The sequence below is a fragment of the Rhamphochromis sp. 'chilingali' genome (genome assembly GCF_963969265.1).
Source record: "Rhamphochromis sp. 'chilingali' genome assembly, chromosome: 4".
Taxonomy (NCBI): Eukaryota; Metazoa; Chordata; class Actinopteri; order Cichliformes; family Cichlidae; genus Rhamphochromis; species Rhamphochromis sp. 'chilingali'.
In genome coordinates, this window is record NC_137948.1 from 40562437 (window position 1) to 40581543 (window position 19107).

The 19107-nt window shown below is 39.2% G+C and overlaps 1 protein-coding gene across 4 annotated transcripts in view; it reads right to left on the reverse strand.

Moving 5' to 3' along the window:
• Nucleotides 1-90: 90 nt before the first annotated feature.
• rcor3 (REST corepressor 3) overlaps nucleotides 91-19107 on the reverse strand; it is a 31757-nt gene continuing 12740 nt past the window's right edge. For all 4 annotated transcript variants that reach the window (XM_080880821.1, XM_080880824.1, XM_080880823.1 and 1 more), the window contains 8 exons: nucleotides 15534-15695; nucleotides 15230-15354; nucleotides 14623-14701; nucleotides 9532-9747; nucleotides 7225-7302; nucleotides 6955-7012; nucleotides 5388-5632; nucleotides 91-5156 (listed from right to left, as the gene is read on the reverse strand). In XM_080880821.1, the coding sequence (XP_080736947.1) occupies nucleotides 4776-5156; nucleotides 5388-5632; nucleotides 6955-7012; nucleotides 7225-7302; nucleotides 9532-9747; nucleotides 14623-14701; nucleotides 15230-15354; nucleotides 15534-15695 (1344 nt within the window). In that variant the 3' untranslated portion in view covers nucleotides 91-4775. The remainder of the gene's footprint in view (nucleotides 5157-5387; nucleotides 5633-6954; nucleotides 7013-7224; nucleotides 7303-9531; nucleotides 9748-14622; nucleotides 14702-15229; nucleotides 15355-15533; nucleotides 15696-19107) is intronic.

Here is a 19107-nt window from a genome sequence, read left to right on the forward strand (position 1 = left end):
TGCTAAATAAATAAAGCGTTATTATTTTACTAGTCTTATTATTATTAATACTTACAAGAAGAAGAAGAAGATGAATAAAACCAGTCATGGTACAAATATATTTTTTTAATGACATTGGCAAATGGCCTCAGAAGGACATGTCAGGAGCTTCATGTTAACATCAATATTTTTTACCATACTGAAACTCAAAGGACTCTATGATTCTGGTTACATTGAATGCTGTGATTCCAAAAAGCATTAAGAGCACTTGCACAATGAGTTGTTTTTTTTTAAACACCAAGTCCAAAGTGGTAGCACCAGGAAGAAAGGGAATAAATAGCAGACACTCAAATGGCTTACTTTTACTTACCCAATAAAATCTAAACATAATGGGGAAAACAACAACAACAATAGAACAATTAAAGGAAAACTTTTACTTTGACTGATGGAGATGTTTCTACAAATGTAAAAGATGTTGATGTGAAAATTTTGTTTAGTGTTTTCAAAAAGCATTAAATTAACTACATGACCAAGTGTAAGTGTACAGCAGGATTTATCAGTATTATTGAACAAGTTACTAACAGTCCACTGGATGCACACTAGGTTACAAATTATTCAAGAATATACTGAACTTTACACATTGTTGTCTTGTGCAGAATAACAAGGCCTGTCAGAAAGATTATGTACCACTGATATCATGAGTACATCGTTATGCTAAATGACATGTCAGAAACTATACTCAACCATTTCCTATGTGCAAACTCAAAGTGGTACTGTTGTGCTGAGCAACATATTTCATCGTGGATATTTTCCCACCTGCTACCCCTAAACTGGATAAATCCTCTGCTGAAAAATTGTTCTTAATTAATAGTTCTCTGTTTTCTCCCATTTATTTGCTAAAAGCTGCAGTAACTCTGCTAAAAGTACAGATTTGTAAGTGGTATTTGCCGGTGACATTGAGGAAAAGAACGTAAGTCACCAGAGTTTAACACAAAACTATTAGTTTATAGCCCTGCTGGAACCCCCAGAGGCCACAGTTTTATTAGAGCTACAATAGGAACAGCGTCTTGTTGCCCCCCACCCCATCCAAAAAACGAAAACAAACAAATAAGTTAATTAATTAATTAATTGATTTAAAAAAAATGTCCTGAGGTATAATGAGTGGGAAATGACATACAGTAATCAGAAATCTGAAAATAACCTAACAGTGAAACTTGAACTTCAAAGGGAACACAAGGACTGTTTTAGTACTGGTACAAAGACTGTAAACACTGGTGGATATATTTGTATATGGCAACGTAGACAGTGTTCCAATGTAAGAGGCCCACCCTAGAACTCACAAGAGCCAAAGGATTCAGAGAAGTTGAAGGATGCTTGTTTCTTAAGCCAATCCTAAGCAGATGTTTTTCTGAGTATGAGTTCTGCTGGAGGAAGCTGCACCAAGAAATACCGTTGCCATAGGATGATGGGCTTAGTCTGACATAGATACAAGTACATGGGCAGTACCTGTCAAAGAAAAACGCACAGCCCACAGTTTTACCAAAAGAGTAATGCAGTGTAATAAGAGGATGATTATTTATTTAATCTGTTAATGGTTTTACTAATAATGCCGGACTAGTGTACTTACACTAACTTAAGCATTTATTTATTTGCAGGCCAACAGTCAGTTCTACTTTGGACTTTTGCAGTACACAACAATTTAAAATAAAGTCATTTACTCAAGATGCTGGCCTAATTTACTAATAGGCTAAGACAATTGGGGTGGCTGTAGCTGAGGCGGTAGAGCTGGTCACCTACTAATTGGAATGTTGGTGGTTCCGGTCTCGTATGTCAAATATCCTTGGGCGAGATACTAAACCCAAGTTGCTCTCCAGTGCATCCATCGATGTGTGAATGTTAGATAGAAGAACTTACATAGAAAGAGAATAGAAAAAAAAAGTGCTTGGGTGAATCAAGGAAGTTGTGTAAAGCGCTCAGAGTAGAAAAGCACTCGATAAGAACCACTCAATTTACCATTTATGAAGGGCCAGCTATTATCTCAAGGAGCAACTAAGCTTGAGCCACTATAAAGTCAAAATCCCTGCAAAACAAATGAAAAATATAGCCCAATAACACACTAAATTAAGATAGATGGTAGCTACAAGGTAAACCAATTAAATATTGTCAATGTGAACATCTTAGCATGCTGTCATTGCAGAGCTCCTGAGAGTGACCACTTCTTTCACAATTGTTTGCAGAAGCAGTCTGCATGCCTAGGTATTTGCTTTTATACACCCGTGGAACCCCTTAACTCAATGCGTTGGATGGGTGACGGAATAATTTTGGAAATGTGTAGTGTAGCTCAAAGCTTCGCCCAAATACAGCCTCACTGAGCTGCTAACATGACTCTTAATTGTCTTATATCAACAAGTCGATTTCTATAGATGACTAACTTCTGCCATGCTGAATTTTTGCTGCTAATTTAAGTTGTGTCCAAGGAAAATAAAGGGCTGACAACAAAAGGATAGAGGGTTGAATCCTTTGGCATACCACATTTTCTATTAGGGAAATAGGTGATGATGACAAAGCTCTCATTTAATAATCAACACACTTTGTTACAAGCATTTGACTTTCAAGCCAAAGACTCCAAAAGTGTTTGTTTGTTTCAAAACAAAAACTTTAAAACCTACCCTTCAACCAGTATGTGTAGTAGACATGAAACTACATGTACTGGTTGAAAGACAAATATGAACCCAGCACACAATATTAAAGACTAAAAACTTAAGTTCATATTTTGTACAAATGTGTTGCCTGTCCATTCATATAAAAAAGAAATTACACCTCCTTTCAGTTCTATGGTTTTATGTATTGGGAAATAATCCTGTCATTAGGAGATCTAAAAGGTTGGTCTAAAAATGTGATAAATATAACCGTAGATGAACAACAACACATGACAAACGCCTCATATACTAACACCTCATACCAGCTATGAAGCCCATTCCTATACACAGGGGTGCACATCAGTGGTCCGCAGGTGCATATGCGCTGTCAAAATAAAAAACGTGCACCAGATAAGAAGTTGTCCGAGTGGGATTTTCACGGCATATTCTGCACCACATCTCTGTGCGTTCATCATTTGTGTGAAGCCAGCTCACCTCCTGCAACCGCTTTTCCGAGAATACGCGCTTCTTTTACGGTTCGGACTCCTTCTGACATTTCTTTGGAGGTGGAGGAACACCAAAGTAATTGCTTAAAGGAGCTTCTTCGACTTCTTTAAGAGTTCTAAACAATTGTCTGTTCTCCTCCAGAAAATCTTATGTACGCAAACGCGCGTTGCAACTTCTTATCTGGTGCGTGTTTTTTATTTTGACAGCGCATACGCACCTGCGGACCACTTATGTGCACCCCTGCCTATACAACGCCACTCAGAAGTTTGGACACACTTTCACATTTTATGGTTTTTCTTTATTTTACTACTTTCTACATTTTAGATACATACTGAAGACATCAAATATATGAAGCAAAATCTATGGAATTATGCACCAAAGAAAAAAATGAGAATAACTCCTAATATGTCTTATATTTTAGCTTCCACCCTTTACTTTGTTGACAGCACTGCAAACCTTTGGCCTTCTCTCAATGAGCTTCAAGATGTATTCACCTGAAATGGTTTCACTTCACAGGTGGGCCTTGTCAGGATTCATTTGTGGAATTTCTTGCCTTCTTAATGGAGTTGGGACCATCAGTTGTGTTGTGCAGAAGTCAGGTTGGTACATAGCTGATAGTCCTATTTGACAACTGGTAGAATTCACATTATGGCAAAGAACCAAGCAGCTAAGTAAAGAGACATGACAGTCTATCATGACTTTAAGAACTGATGGAGAAGCATGGAGGTTGAGGTGTGATTGTTTGCGGGTGCTTTGTTGGTGACACTGTTAGGGATTTTTGCAAAATTGCAGGCACACTGAACCAGCATGGCTCCACACCATCCTACAGCAACATGCCATCCCTTCCAAACACATCTTCAGGATGTGTGAGGGCTATTTGACCAAGAAGGAGAGTGGTGGAGCGTTGGCCTCCACAGTCACCTCACCTAAACCCAGTCGACATGGCTTGGGATAAGATGGACCGCTGAGTAAAGGCAAAAGGGCCACCAAGTGTTCAGTATCTCTGCAAGCTCCTTCAGAGTGTTGGAAAACCATTTCAGGTGACAACCTCATGAAACTAATCGAGAGAATGCTAAGAGTGCCAAGGGTGGCTATTTTGAAGAATCTAAATTCTAAAACATGTTTTGAGTTATTTCACACTTTTTTGCTTACTACATATATATTCTATATGTGTTCCTTCAAAGTTTTGATGCCTTCATTGAGAACCTACAATGTAAGTAGTCATGAAAATAAAGAAAAAACAATTAAATGAGAAGGTGTGTCCAAACCTTTGAAGGTAGTGTATGTCATGTGTAACTGTAAAATGTTGTTGTTCATCTAATGTTTTATTGAAATCATTTTAGAGCCACATGAAGGTCTAGATGATTTTTTTTATTATATCGTGACTGGGGTTGTTATTAAATTTAAGTATCATGACAGCCCTTCTCCCAATACTTAAAACCTAAGAATTGAAGGAGATTGTACTTTCTTTTTCACCTGACTGTCTATCACTATGTCATAAAAGAACTGGTTATTAGCAGTAGCAATGAAAGTCACTGTTAACATTTTGAGGGATATGCAGATATTCCCACAGGACCTGAATGCAGCAGTCTTTCAGACAGCTTTAGGTTAAGACTTAGACATTTCTTAAACAAAAATAGTGTGTATTTGTTAGTGGATAGAGGAAGATGAGGTTGTGTCCGACTGGTGGACAGTCAGGCTGGAGCACTGCTGGGCAGAGCTTAGACCTGACCCTGCAGGGTTTCCACTGAGGGTCAAGGGACCAGAAGGTCGGGGGTTAAGGCGGGGTGGCATTGGGGAGGGACGGATGAGAGGCGGGGGCTGCTGCAGCGTGGATCGGGGCTGCAAGAAGCGGGCTTGCTGTTGGAGTGGTGGAGGCTGACGGTGCAGAGAAGGTGTGGCAGGGAGGGAGGGGCGCAGAAGGGGAGGGGGTTGGTGAAGGGAAGAGGAGGAGGTACTAGATATCATTGGAGTCTGAGCTGAAGATGATGAAGAGGCAGCAGGGGATGCACCTAATGAAGTGACTTGACCCTGCATAGAACAAAAATGAGTTACTTACACAAGTCAAGCAGATAATCCTGCTCTGGAAGTTAGTTCCAAGATAATTTACATAACATTAGAGAATGAAAAACCACTAACTTCTAGGAATGGTTAAATTCAAGATAACTGGACTTCAAACTGGATAACTGTGTCTTCAAACATCTACTAACACCACCCAGTATGATTTCAATAATAATCAAGACTAAATTCACGAAGCCTCACCTCATCATCCTCTTCATCTGTGCTCTTTCCTGATGGAGTGTTTGAGCTGTTCTTTCCCTCCTCTCCCAAAGTGGCACTGTCTCCATTGGGAGCTTTGGTTCCCTGCTCCGCTTCCCACTCCTGCAGGACCTCTTCCAGGTTGAATCGCCGCCTGTAGTTCACAAAAAAGTTCTTCACCTGCCCTACCGTTTTATTACCGATTACGTCTGCGATGGCTTGGAAGTCTTTTCCATACTTCCTGACACCTGTACAACAACACAGATGGATTTTTAAAGTTACACAAATATATGCAATGAAAAAATCATAAATGGATGAGAGCACCATTTAGCAGTCATTACAGTTTAGAGGTATGTTTTTGTACATAAAGTAAAAATGTAGTCACTTTTAGCTCTGGTGTTCACCTCTGGCTCCTTTTTTAAATGCTCCTCTATTTTCACCAGTTAGGCTCTAACTGTGATAATCTGTTATCATCATCATCATCATCATCGTTTATTTGTATAGCACTTTAAGAACACACCAGGCAGACCAAAGTGCTGAACAACACAGATCAAAACAACTACCAAATTAAAAATACCATAAAATCATTACATACAATAAAATAAATAAGAAGGTGTCAGTTTCCTACAGAGTTAAAAGCCAGGGAATAAAAATAGGTTTTCAATCTGGACTTAAAGACCTGCACTGATGACGCTTGTCTAATTTGGAGGGGAAGGTGCACCCCAACAGAGCACTTCATTGTTTCACAGCAGGCTTACTGGTGGTTCCTAGGATATTTAAAAAGTAGAATGGGAGACAGAGCGGTCAGCTTTCAGCCAATCTTCTGTGGAACCAGCACCTAGTTTGTATTCAGGAGACAGACACCCTTGCTACTTTACAATTAGGCTTCAAATTTTTCTTTTTGACAAAACTCCCTCCCCTCAACCCCAACCTGCCATGGCAGATGGCTACCCCTCCCTGAGCCCGGTTCTGCTGGAGGTGTGTTCCTTGTTAAAAGAGAGTTTTTCCTTTCCACTGCCGCCAAGTGCTCGCTTAACACGAGGTTGTCTGATTAATGGGGTTGTCTCATTGTTTACCCTAAAAGTAATGTAAGGTTAACCCTACAATATAAACCATCTTGAGTTGACTATTGTTGTAATTTGGTATAAAATATATATTAAAAAAAAAAAAAATAAAATAATAATAATATATATATATATATATATATATATATATATATATATATATATATATATATATATATATATATATATATATATATATATATATATATATATATATATATATATATATATATATATATATATATATATATATATATAAATATAAAATATATATTCCGTAAATAAGAGTGAATTTAAAATGTAATCTACTTCTTGGTGCTGAAAAGTTGTTCACAGTGGATTTTTAAAGTTTATTCTTTGAAAACAACTGGCTGCTGTGGTCAAAAATGGCTGTAAGAGTGAGAACCAGCCCATATAAAAGCCAAGAAGTTCTTTTTCATGTATGCCATTTGGTGGATTTTACTTTTAAAACCTGTAAGCAGCTGCTTTTTCTACATGGAGGTTACCTTGAACAGCCAGGAGTTGCTCATCTGTTGTCCAGCGGGCATTCACCTTCTGGTTACACTACAATATTGAATAGTAAAGTTAAAACACACGACAAACTAAAAGATATAAAAACATTTCTACTTTCCACAACAGGGATCCTCATTTACATATATACTTTATCAGAACATAACTTTATCATAGCAGAAAACTCATTACCATAAATGGCTTCAACTGACGAGTTTCATGCAATTTAATCATCATAATATCAGTCATCTTCAGTGTATTTGTACCTCAGGTAGTCTGAAGTCTTCGATCCCAGACTCCAACATGTGTTTCAGTCCACTGTTCATCTGTTTGGCATTCTGGACCTGAAGAATAGACGAGAAAGTCAAAGGTGAGAATTAACAAAACTCCCAGAAAACCCTTTAAAACCTGAAGCTGTTTTCAGATGTCTCACTGGGATTGGCCATTTCCCAGTCGTTTGGATTGGACATTTTTTACCATCTCAGATTCATGGTGCAAAAAATCTGTGATGTCCAATTTCACCCATATCAGAACAGCTGTGGTAACTGTTCAATAAATTTCCACAGAGATGCGGGACCTTTGTCCTGCCTCCTACACATCATACTGAAGAAACACCATCACCTATATCAGACCTGGGCATTGTCTGCTCCTTGTCCAGGCTGTATGAAGTCAGTAGGAAAGTAGGATTCAAATGTAAATAAGTATTTAGCATTTATTTGTCCCATTTCAGCTGCCAAATACTCTTTGATAAACTCTGTCTTTGAAAAAAGTCTATAATAAAGAGAATGCAAAAAACAGAAGAACGTTGAGGAAATATTTATCAAACTTTATTGCTGTCATTCTGAAGGTCACTAGGTTTTTTTTTAGTTGACATACTTCAGTGTGTCCAAACAAATGCAGCTTCTCTACGAATATATTGTAACAGACATTTACGAGGGATGTATGCTAACCTCGATAGAAAAAAAAACAAAATTTGATGCAGAATGTAGAGTTGTATGGTCTAAGAGTATTTAGTAACTGAAGTAAGAGGTAAAGCTGTGTTCTTTGTTTGTGGAGAGCAGTTTGCTGTGTTTGAGAATTATCATTTGAATCACCATTATACAGAGAAATACAAGAACTTGACTGATACAGCGTGGGAATGGATGTGAAGATTTGCTAGCAAAACTGCAAAAGCAACAGGGACTTTTTACCAAGCTTTAGACATTAAGGGATGTAGCAGACATGGTGAGCTTTGCCATAAAGTTTTTGTTTTTTTTGCCATAAAGTTGAATAAAACAGTTAGTAAACAGTTCTCTCATGGTGAGTTTATCAAAAAGTATTTCCTGGACATTGCTGTGCCAATATGACCTGAAAAAAGACGCATTTGAAGACGTTGCAGGAAATCAGGAGCATCAGTTCAAAAACAAACTGGACAATTTTGGCCTTTTCTTCTTGGCAACGGACAAGTGTTGTGATGTTGATGACAAAATGCAGTTATTCATCTTTGTGTGTGGGATAACAAAAGAGTTCGAGATTATGGACGAGCTGGCAGAACGCATTCAATGAAAGAAATCATTCAAAAGGACTAATTTGTTCATGGAGCTAAATGCTTGGATAGGTTTGGGCTGAAATGGGACAAATTTGCAGGTGTTATAACTGACGGGTGGACAAATTGGAAGAATTATTAAAAGTCGGATTATATAGACTTTTTAGGCCAGTGTGACAGAAATGACCACAAAACTGAAATGAATATTTTCTGCAAATAAAGTAATAAAAACAAATAAATAGCCATGGAAATTGTATTTCGGTTGTTTGCTGTCAGAAATGTGTAGAGTTTTTATTTTAATATTTGGAAAGAGGAAACAGGAAGTGCAGAGAACTTTGAGAAAGCATGACTGCACTTTTACAACGTTTTTTTCCTCACTCTTTACAAGTGTAGTAGTTTCATATCTTGTAGTCTATAACCTAATGATACAATTGTATTACTTCTACAGGATGCTTATTTTGTACTCTGCTTTGTTAGTGCTTAACTACACTTACCTGTGGGTTATGTAACAGTCTATTAAGTCTGACAATCTCTTTATATGTCTTTCTAGTTTCACTCCAGTTCACTGATGTCAGTACATTGTGATTGCTGTGTATCATCATTTTTACATGCTGTAGTGCCATTTTTTTAAGCATTTCAAGTTTCCGTACATCAATACAACCGTGAAGACCTCTCTAAATATTTACAGGAAGGGTGATAAATAGCACTTGGATCAAATTTAAGCCCTCCCATTTCAAAATGTAAACTAACACACACATGTATGCGGTACATCCAGCAAAAGTTATTTTGACTATAACCTCAACAGTGTTCTCTTATGTATTTTAAAAACAAAGAATAATGCTGCTAAGCATTCTGTTACTTACCAAGGGGCTACAACTGGAAACCCATTTTATGATTGTCTGTTAGTAGTTCAACATATTCCCACGGTTGCACAGACAAATATTAATGGGTTATTTTGACACAAAGAAAACTTGCGACCAGTGTCTGATGTGAGGAGACAAATTTTTTTTAGGTTTAGTAGTTCAGTAGTCAAGTGGATGAGGGCTACCTGTCTCTTGAGAGACACCAGCTCCATATCCAGCTGACGCAGAAGGGTGTTTGCAGCGGAGGAACTGCAGGAGACGGCCACAACATCCTCCTGGGTCAGGTACATGCCTTTGGGGGGACGACAGCGGGAGCGTTGGTGATGCCGGTGCTGCAGGGTCTGATGCTCCCTACGACCCAAAGCTACCTTAGATCCTGGCACTGGGGGCTCTGCCTGGTTCTGAAGGTAAGAGAATGATTTTAAACATTGATAAAAGTCTAGTTATATGAGGCCTTAAAAATAGCATTGACAACTAACTAAAATGCTGAAGCAGTGAATAAAAATGCGAAATATACGGCATCACTCAATAATCTGTCAGCCTACCTTTAGCAGCAGTAATTTGAAATATAATGAATATATCTTTCATTTGGTTATGGAGGAGTTTTCACCCACTCTTCTTTACAAAATTGCTTCAGTACATTGAGGTTTTCTTTTTATCTTCTCTTCGTATTTATATTTTTCTTGTCTGTATATGCCTATTTAAAAATAGTTTACATAGGTAAAGTTAATGGGAGCAAACTTTCTTGCTTGTGTGCACAAACTTGGCCAAATAAAGTTGATTCTAATTCTGAAAGCTCAGGAGCCGAAACTTCTGCTTTTATAGAAGTGCTCACACTTGCTGATGATCAGTTAATCAACTGAATGTGAATTTGTTAGGTACCTCGCTGCAGCTTACGCTTTTAATTTCTATGTAAGCAATAAGGCTGCACTTAACCTTACCCAGTTCGTTCCTTCATTTTGGCTTAATTGTTTTTAAATAAATAATAACATGGCATAATATGTCATGTTTTGTTGCTCATCCAAGGTTGTATTTACCTGTTTTTTTTTTTTTCATTATAGCCTGCTACACACAACCTTAGAATTAAACCATTACATTTTCATCAATTTGGTTTTTTACAAAAACGTTTCATTATTTATTAAATATGTTCCTTTCAGGAGGTACATCAGTAATGGCCTTAATTTGTCTGTCTGTACATCTGTTGGCAAGCATGGACATTTATTGCTTTTTACTGTTTCTTTAAGGGAAAAATATCAAAGTCCTCAACTTTAAAAATACACTTTGAGACTACTCTCAACTGTCCGAGTCATTATAGAAGTGTCTTAACTCTGCATTTTTCCTACTGCATTCAAGGTTATAAAACAATTACAAAAAGAAGCCCATGTAATAGAAGCCTATGGAAAAATCTACTATGACATATTTGACTTCCATCACTAATTTCAAGCATAACTGAATACAAAATGACATTAATTTTTAAATTACATAATGACATAATAACACCATCATTTTACTGGAAAACAAAAAGCCCAGAATAAAACTAACAACATTACAACAGTCAAAACTTCAAGGAGGCCTAAAAGCACTAAATTTCTGCCAGTACTTCTTAGCCAACCAACTACAATACCTCATCAAATGGATACATTCAACCCATCACTTTCATTCATGGATGGACATCGAACAATCTGATTGTAAAATGGTCAATGGCCTGTAATTGTATAGCGCTTTACAGGGCAGCTGTGGCTCCATTGTAGCCACAGCTGCCCTGGGGTGCACTGACAGAGGTGAGGCTGCCGGACACTGGCGCCACCAGGCCCTTTGAGCACCACCAGTGGGCAATGGGTGAAGTGTCTTGCCCAAGGACACAACGACCGAGACTGTTGGAGCCGGGGCTCGAACCGGCAACTTTCCAATTACAAGACGAACTGCCAACTCTTGAGCCACGATCGCCCTGACACATTAAGTTTTATTAAAGACATATCAATCAAAGATTTACCATTTATAAGCAATACAATCAGACATCACAAGTGCAATAGCTTGGTGGAAGATTAATAAAATAAAAAACACTATATTCTCACCTACAACTCAAACACCCATATGGGATAACCCTGACTTCACTGCAAATAAATTACATTTGTGATAATTTCTTACAACCATCACTACTAGACAGCAACAACAAAACTGCAAAGTCATTAAAAACACAAAACTAAATAAACTAATATCCAGCATACCACTGGTGGTATGTGAGCTCCCTCTGGTGGTATGCGGGAAGTCTGCCGCAAAATTTTTAAGATGAAATAATATACCATGTTCTGATTTAATTTTTCAGAAATCCCTCAAATATACAGCTCTGCTATCACTTCCGACATAAATGAAGACAGAAAACTAAAAAAGCAGTGACGTTTGTAGGGTTACTGAAGTTGGGCTAGCTGGTATGTAATGATGTGCTACATGGTGGCTAGCTACACAGCTATGGTTAGCTTAATACAAACACATTAACACAGTGAAGCTGGAGAACGAACACTAACTTTTTTCCATTCGATAAAAGTTAACGCGAGGGTTCCCGATGGTTAGGGACAAATGCAATCGCATGTCGTGATAGTGTAAACGGACCAAACTTCAGTTAGGAGAACAACTGCGATAATCCATCCACATTACGAGGTTAGTTATTATTGTACTGCTGCATGGGCTGGGGTGTAGTTACATCGAAAGGTTTTAAAAACTGAGGTTTAAAATGAACAGTGGTAATAAAAACCGAGAAGGCCAACAGTGATCGCTGCCTTTTTTTAAGGGTTTTTTCTGATTAAATAAAACAAGATACAAAGCATTAAAACATATTAAAAACACAACAGCCTTGATAAACGCAGAGTAGTTTATTCATACCTCATCACTTAAAGAACGGATATCCCACCTGCTGTGAATGTTTTTAATGCAGTACAGTTGTTATTATTATCCCTTGTCACATCCTTTTTATGACAGTTAAAATAAATAACATTCATATAAGAAATAAATTGTCTCGTGTAAATGGTGTTATATAGGCCAATACTACTGGCCTTTAATGTCAGTCATAAGGGTGGTACTTTTAAGAGCCATATATTTTATGAGGTGGCACTCATTTTGAAAAGTTTGAGCATCACTTCTCTAATGACAATGCACCACATACTCCAATCAACAAATGGGAAAAAGACCTAAACATCCACGCAGATAATCCATTTTGGAATTTATGGAATTAATTAATTCAAGGAAATTATGTGGGTTACCGTTGCTCCAAGACAGTAACAGTAAATGACTAAACTAATTAAATAATACAATATATTACATTTTACAAATGTAAGAAATAGCACTAATATATACAAATTGCTCCACTGTAAATATCAAGAATAAAACAGATTCCCCTCTGCAAATCGCTACATTTTCGTGGTTAAGGGGTTTGTGTGTCCCAGGAATACCAGGGGCTATGTTGTCTGGGGGCTTTTGTCCCCTGGTAGGGTCTCCCATGGCAAATTGGTCCTGGGTGAGGGACCAGACAAAGAGCGATTCAGAAGACCTCTATGAAAAGACCATCGAGGGAACAGTTCACCCTCCCCGGGATAGGGTTACTCGGGCCCCGCCCTGGAGCCAGGCCCGGGGAGGGTGCTCGAGGGCGAGCGTCTGGTGGCCGGGCACAGCCCGAAAAAGGGACATGGGCCCATCTTCCTGCAGGCCCACCACCCACAGGAGGCACCATAGGGGTCGGATGCAATGTGAGTCGGGTGGCGGCCAGGAGGTGCAGAAATGGGCTTCCTCCGAAGGGTGCCTGGCCTCTCCCTAAGAGATAGGGTGAGGAGTTCAGCCATTCGGGAGGGGCTCAGAGTAGAGCTGCTGCTCCTCCACATCGAAAGGAGCCAGTTCAGGTGGTTCGGGCATCTGACAAGGATGCCCCCTGGGCACCTCCTGGGCGAGGTTTTCCGGGCATGTCCCACCGGGAGGAGGGGGTAGACCCAGGACACGCTGGAGAGATTATAGCTCTCGGCTGGCCTGGGAACGCCTTGGTGTTCACCCGGACAAGCTGGAGGAGGTGGCTGGGGAGAGGGAGGTCTGGGCTTTTCTGCTTGGGCTGCTGCCCCCGCAACCCAGCCCCGGATAAGTGGAAGAAAATGGAAGGATGGATAACAGATATATGGTTGACATTTAACTCTAACCTGTGAACTTGGTCATTTGTTATTTTACAAATGACAATAGAGTCCGCAATAATATTTTTATCATGTCTAACAACACCAACATACAAGTAATACAACACACCTCACACAGCAAAAGATACATGTCATGGGACTGACTGAATCAGAGTTTGCATAAACTGCACAGTCAACACCACTAATGACCACCTTCACACATTCTGGCTCTGTCCACCAATACAAAACTTCTGGAAAGAAACAACTACCAAATTATCCCACATCCTTGACCACAACATCCCACAATGCCCCGTTCTCTGTTTGGTGATCTAGAAGAAGTATAAACTCCAAACAGATCAGAACACCCCCTCTTGTGGCCCTGATTCTCACCAAGAAAACAATCGAAATCAGAATCGGAATCAGAATACACAATGAAATTATCTATAACAATACTGCTCAACTGGAAAAACAGGAAAAAGATCACCACTGCCACCGCAGAAATCAACAGACCAGGGGAAGAGAAGGGAAACGGAGGGACAAAAAACAATAAGAATACAAAACCCGCTCTGAAGTTAGTATTTCCTATTTTTTTTTATTTATGTTCCTTGTTTTCGTGTAATCATTTGTCTTACACCAGTACAGGATAAAATATATATGTATGTCTTCAGATGAACTAAAAACACATAACTGCCAAGAAGGGAAAAAAATGTAACCTAACATATAACCCTGTGTGAATGTTGGCGTGAATGGTTTTCTGTCTCTATGTGTTAGCCCTGTGGCAGACTTGCCACCTGTCCAGGTTGTCTGCTGGAACTGCTTGCATACTCTTGCAGCATGAGGCCGGGCACTGTCGTGCACCAGAAGGACCCCCACGACCCTACGCCTGACAGTGGGTCCAAAGATGCCCAAATGATATACTGGTACCCTTGCCTGGCTTGTAGAAGTCTGCGTATCCCTCCATGGATATACTTCTCCAGACCATCACTGATCCATTACCAACTCAGTCATGCCCAACTCTTGGTATTTCAGATACTCTGATTCAACAGTGTTCCTTTATTTTTGTGAGCAGTATATGGTAAAGTTCAAAGGTTTTAACAAAAAAAATGGAATAAGGTGTGTTCAAATTACCTCTTTCTTAGTTTCCTTGCTGGGGTCATAGTCACTGTCGTGGGCTTCAATGGGATTGGCATCCTGTATCTCCTCATCACTGCAGCAACAATAAGCCAAAATCCAATCACTGGATGTCGTCACACAACAGCAACCTCACACCGACGCAGTAGAATCCAAAACTAACTCTTTGTGAGCTTACGTTTTTAGGTAACTGAAATGATGATGGAGGTCAGTCAATAAAAACAGACACATTAAGTAACAATTTTAATGATTTTTCATATTTAAAAAAATCTCAAGGGCATGAGTCTGCAATGGTTTCTGCATAAAAATTCCCAAAATGTCCCAGGAAAGTTTCAATTTCCAGACAGGGACAGGTAGGTCTGACTGTGAGACGGGCTTTTTGCTTAACAGGTGAGACGGGCATTTTGCTTAACAAATGCTCTCTTGTCGCCCTAGATTTTTTAACTGAGGTATGTCCACAAACCGTGGATAAATGGGTGTCAGAGTGCTTTGCGCTTTGACGAGACAAAATGCCTTCTTTTCAGCAAAAAAAGAGAAAACTTTTTTTTTCAAAACAAAGGACTATAGTCAGATTCAAGGAGTAGTGTTGATCTATGTGCTGTACCTCTCATCCTGGTTGCTCCTATTGGCCAATTTACGAGCCTGTCTGTCCATCAGACTTGTTCTGGAACGCGTCTTTTTCCATGAATAGTAGTACTTCACCAGACTGGAGATGGATTTGTCCGGTAACTGAAGCAATAAATAAATAAATAAAATAAAATAAACAAAACACGTGATATTTTCATAGAAACAGTACCTCAAAACTGTTTGTACAGTACCCTCCCCCAAATCTTTATGGTTTATTGTTAATATCAGAAACATTACATTACTGGATCAGAAACACTGATGTTGCTGTGTTAAGTGGTTACCATCTGCTGGATGCGGTGAAAGCTCTTTCCGTGGAAACTAAAGGCCTGTTCAAACAACACTTTGTCCTCCACTGTCCACTCATCTGGGAACGGGGTGAAATTTGGCAAGTCGGCCAGAGATTTCTCAATATTGTGTTTGTGCCAGAAGAGCATGCCAAGAGCCTGAAGACACACACACAAAGGGTTACCAAAACACAGATACCACAGGCTTAAAGCACCAACCGCCTAGGCTAAAAGATGAAGCCATTTGGCCAAATCCCATGTTAATTAGCAGGTGCTCATTTTACTCACTTTAACTCTGTAGCTACCCACTCTTTGTTACTGTTCTCTACATGAGTTTGAAATAATGACCTAATGGTAGTCATACACCAGCTGTCATTCTTCAACTGTGTAAAAAAATCCTTATTTTACAGATAAACAAGGAAATGGTTTGGCATAATCAACCTACAGTAAAGCCAAGTTCATAACAACAGTTCTGCTGTTTACTTAACTAATAGGATATTTTCAAGACATAAAAACTATTTCAGTAGCCTATTTACACTCAAATAGTACTTGCTAATTATGGGAAAAGATTCTGGGCTGTCTGCTCTCACTTGTAGAATCATCTTGCCAAATGAAACATGCCCAAGTGCCAAACTATTAACAACCACTTGTTAATAGTTTGTCAAAATGCAAAGGAGTAAAAATGACCAATCATGTAACTATGTTAAAGTAAAACATCATCATCTTATATTTCATGACTTTTTTAGAAGGAATTTAAATATTATATGGTGAATTTGGGGACGTGTGGGATTGAAAATAATTGCCAACAATGTCATTTTGACCCCATAGAAATTCATGTAAAACAGCAAACGAGACTTGGGTGTGGAAAACTATCGAGAGTAGATCAGCCAAAGCAGGCTGATCTGTGTCTCAGGCCTGAGGAGCAGAGTTCTGGAGTTGAAGAGCTACAGACGTGTGATGAAGCAGTGTGGATCATGGATGAGAGGCTGCAGACTTGGTGACGTGGAGGCATTTGTGGACAGTCTTGTTGTTGAGTGTTAAAATAAGTTCTTTAAAAATCAAAAAATTATTTAATATAAAGGCAACATGAGCAGAGAGTACAAACATGTTAAGGGATTGACTGTGTTAGTTCAGGGAGTTATTTGTAAAGAAAACAATTTTCAGTAGCATTCAAAAACTAATGTGTACACTTATGTCTGCATTGTGTGTGGCCAGAAAGAGAGTGCCAATTTGTTTATTTGGTAGCTCAATGAAAGGCTTCAGTGAGTTAACCACGGAGTCAGAAGTACCTGACTCCGTGGTATAATTCTCAAACACGTACCCTAAAGCAGATGACTCGTAAGCTGGAGAGGAAATGGCGTGTCACAAATTTAGAGGATCATCATTTAGCCTGGAGAAATAGTTTGCTGCTTTATAAGAAAGCCCTCCGCGAAGCCAGAACATCTTACTATTCGTCACTGATTGAAGAAAATAAGAACAACCCCAGGTTTCTCTTCAGCACTGTAGCCAGGCTGACAAAAAGTCAGAGCTCTTTTGAGCCAACCATCCCTTTAACGTTAACTAGTAATGACTTCATGAACTTCTTCACAAATAAAATTCTTATCATTAGAGAAAGAATTACCAATAATCATCCCACAGATGTAATATTATCTACAGCTACTCTTAGTACCATTGATGTTAAGTTACTCTTTTTCTCCAATTGATCTTTCTGAGTTAACTTCAATAATTACTTCCTCCAAACCATCAACGTGTCTTTTAGACCCCATTCCTACAAAACTGCTCAAAGAAGTCCTGCCATTAATTAATTCTTCAATCTTAAATATGATCAACCTATCTCTAATAATCAGCTATGTACCACAGGCCTTCAAGCTAGCTGTAGTTAAACTTTTACTCAAAAAGCCATCTCTAGACCCAGCAGTCTTAGCTAATTATAGGCCAATCTCCAACCTTCCTTTCATATCAAAAATCCTTGAAAGAGTAGTTGTCAAACAGCTAACAGATCATCTGCAGAGGAATGGTTTATTTGAAGAGTTTCAGTCAGGTTTCAGAGCTCATCACAGCACAGAAACAGCTTTAGTGAAGGTTACAAATTATCTTCTTATGGCCTCTGACAGTGGACTCATCTCTGTGCTTGTCCTGCTAGACCTCAGTGCAGCGTTCGATACTGTTGACCATAATATCCTATTAGAGCGATTAGAGCATGCTGTAGGTATTACAGGTACTGTGCTGCAGTGGTTTGTATCATATCTATCTAATAGACTCCAATTTGTGCATGTAAATGGAGAGTCCTCTTCACACACTGAGGTTAATTATGGAGTTCCACAGGGTTCAGTGCTAGGACCAATTCTGTTTACATCATACATGCTTCCCTTAGGCAATATCATTAGAAGACATACTATACATTTACACTGCTATGCAGATGACACCCAGCTCTATCTATCTATGAAGCCAACACACACCAATTAGTTAAACTGCAGGAATGTCTTAAAGACATAAAGACCTGGATGGCCGCTAACTTTCTGCTTCTTAATTCAGATCGAACTGAGGTTATTGTACTCGGCCCTGAAAATCTTAGAAATATGGTATCTAACCAGATTCTTACTCTGGATGGCATTACCTTGGCCTCCAGTAACGCTGTGAGGAACCTTGGAGTCATTTTTGACCAGGATATGTCCTTCAACGCACATATTAAACAAATATGTAAGACTGCTTTCTTCCATTTGCGCAACATCTCTAAAATTAGAAATATCCTGTCTCAGAGTGACGCTGAAGAACTAGTTCATGCATTTATTACTTCCAGGCTGGACTACTGTAATTCATTATTATCAGGATGCCCAAAAAACTCGCTGAAAAGCCTTCAGCTAATCCAAAATGCTGCAGCAAGAGTCCTGACAGGGACTAGAAAGAGAGAGCAGATTTCTCCTGTTTTGGCTTCCCTTCATTGGCTTCCTGTTAAATCCAGAATTTAATTCAAAATCCTGCTCCTCACATACAAGGTCTTAAATAATCAGGCCCCATCTTATCTTAATGACCTTGTAGTACCATATCACCCTATTAGAGCACTTCACTCTCGCTCTGCAGGCCTCCTTGTTGTTGCTAGAGTATTTAAAAGTAGAATGGGAGGGAGAGCCTTCAGTTTTCAGGCCCCTCTTCTGTGGAACCAGCTTCCAGTTTGGATTCAGGAGACAGACACTATCTCTACTTTTAAGATTAGGCTTAAAACTTTCCTTTTTGCTAAAGCATATAGTTAGGGCTGGACCAGGTGACCCTGAATCCTCCCTTAGTTATGCTGCAATAGACATAGGCTGTCGGGGGATTCCCATGATGCATTGAGTTTTTCCTTTCCAGTCACCTTTCTCACTCACTATGTGTTAATAGACCTCTCTACATTGAAACATATCTGTTTTTAACTTCTGTCTCTCTTCCCCAGCATGTCTTTTATCCTGTCTTCCTTCTCTCACCCCAACCAGTCGCAGCAGATGGCCCCGCCCCTCCCTGAGCCTGGTTCTGCCAAAGGTTTCTTCCTGTTAAAAGGGAGTTTTTCCTTCCCACTGTCGCCAAAGTGCTTGCT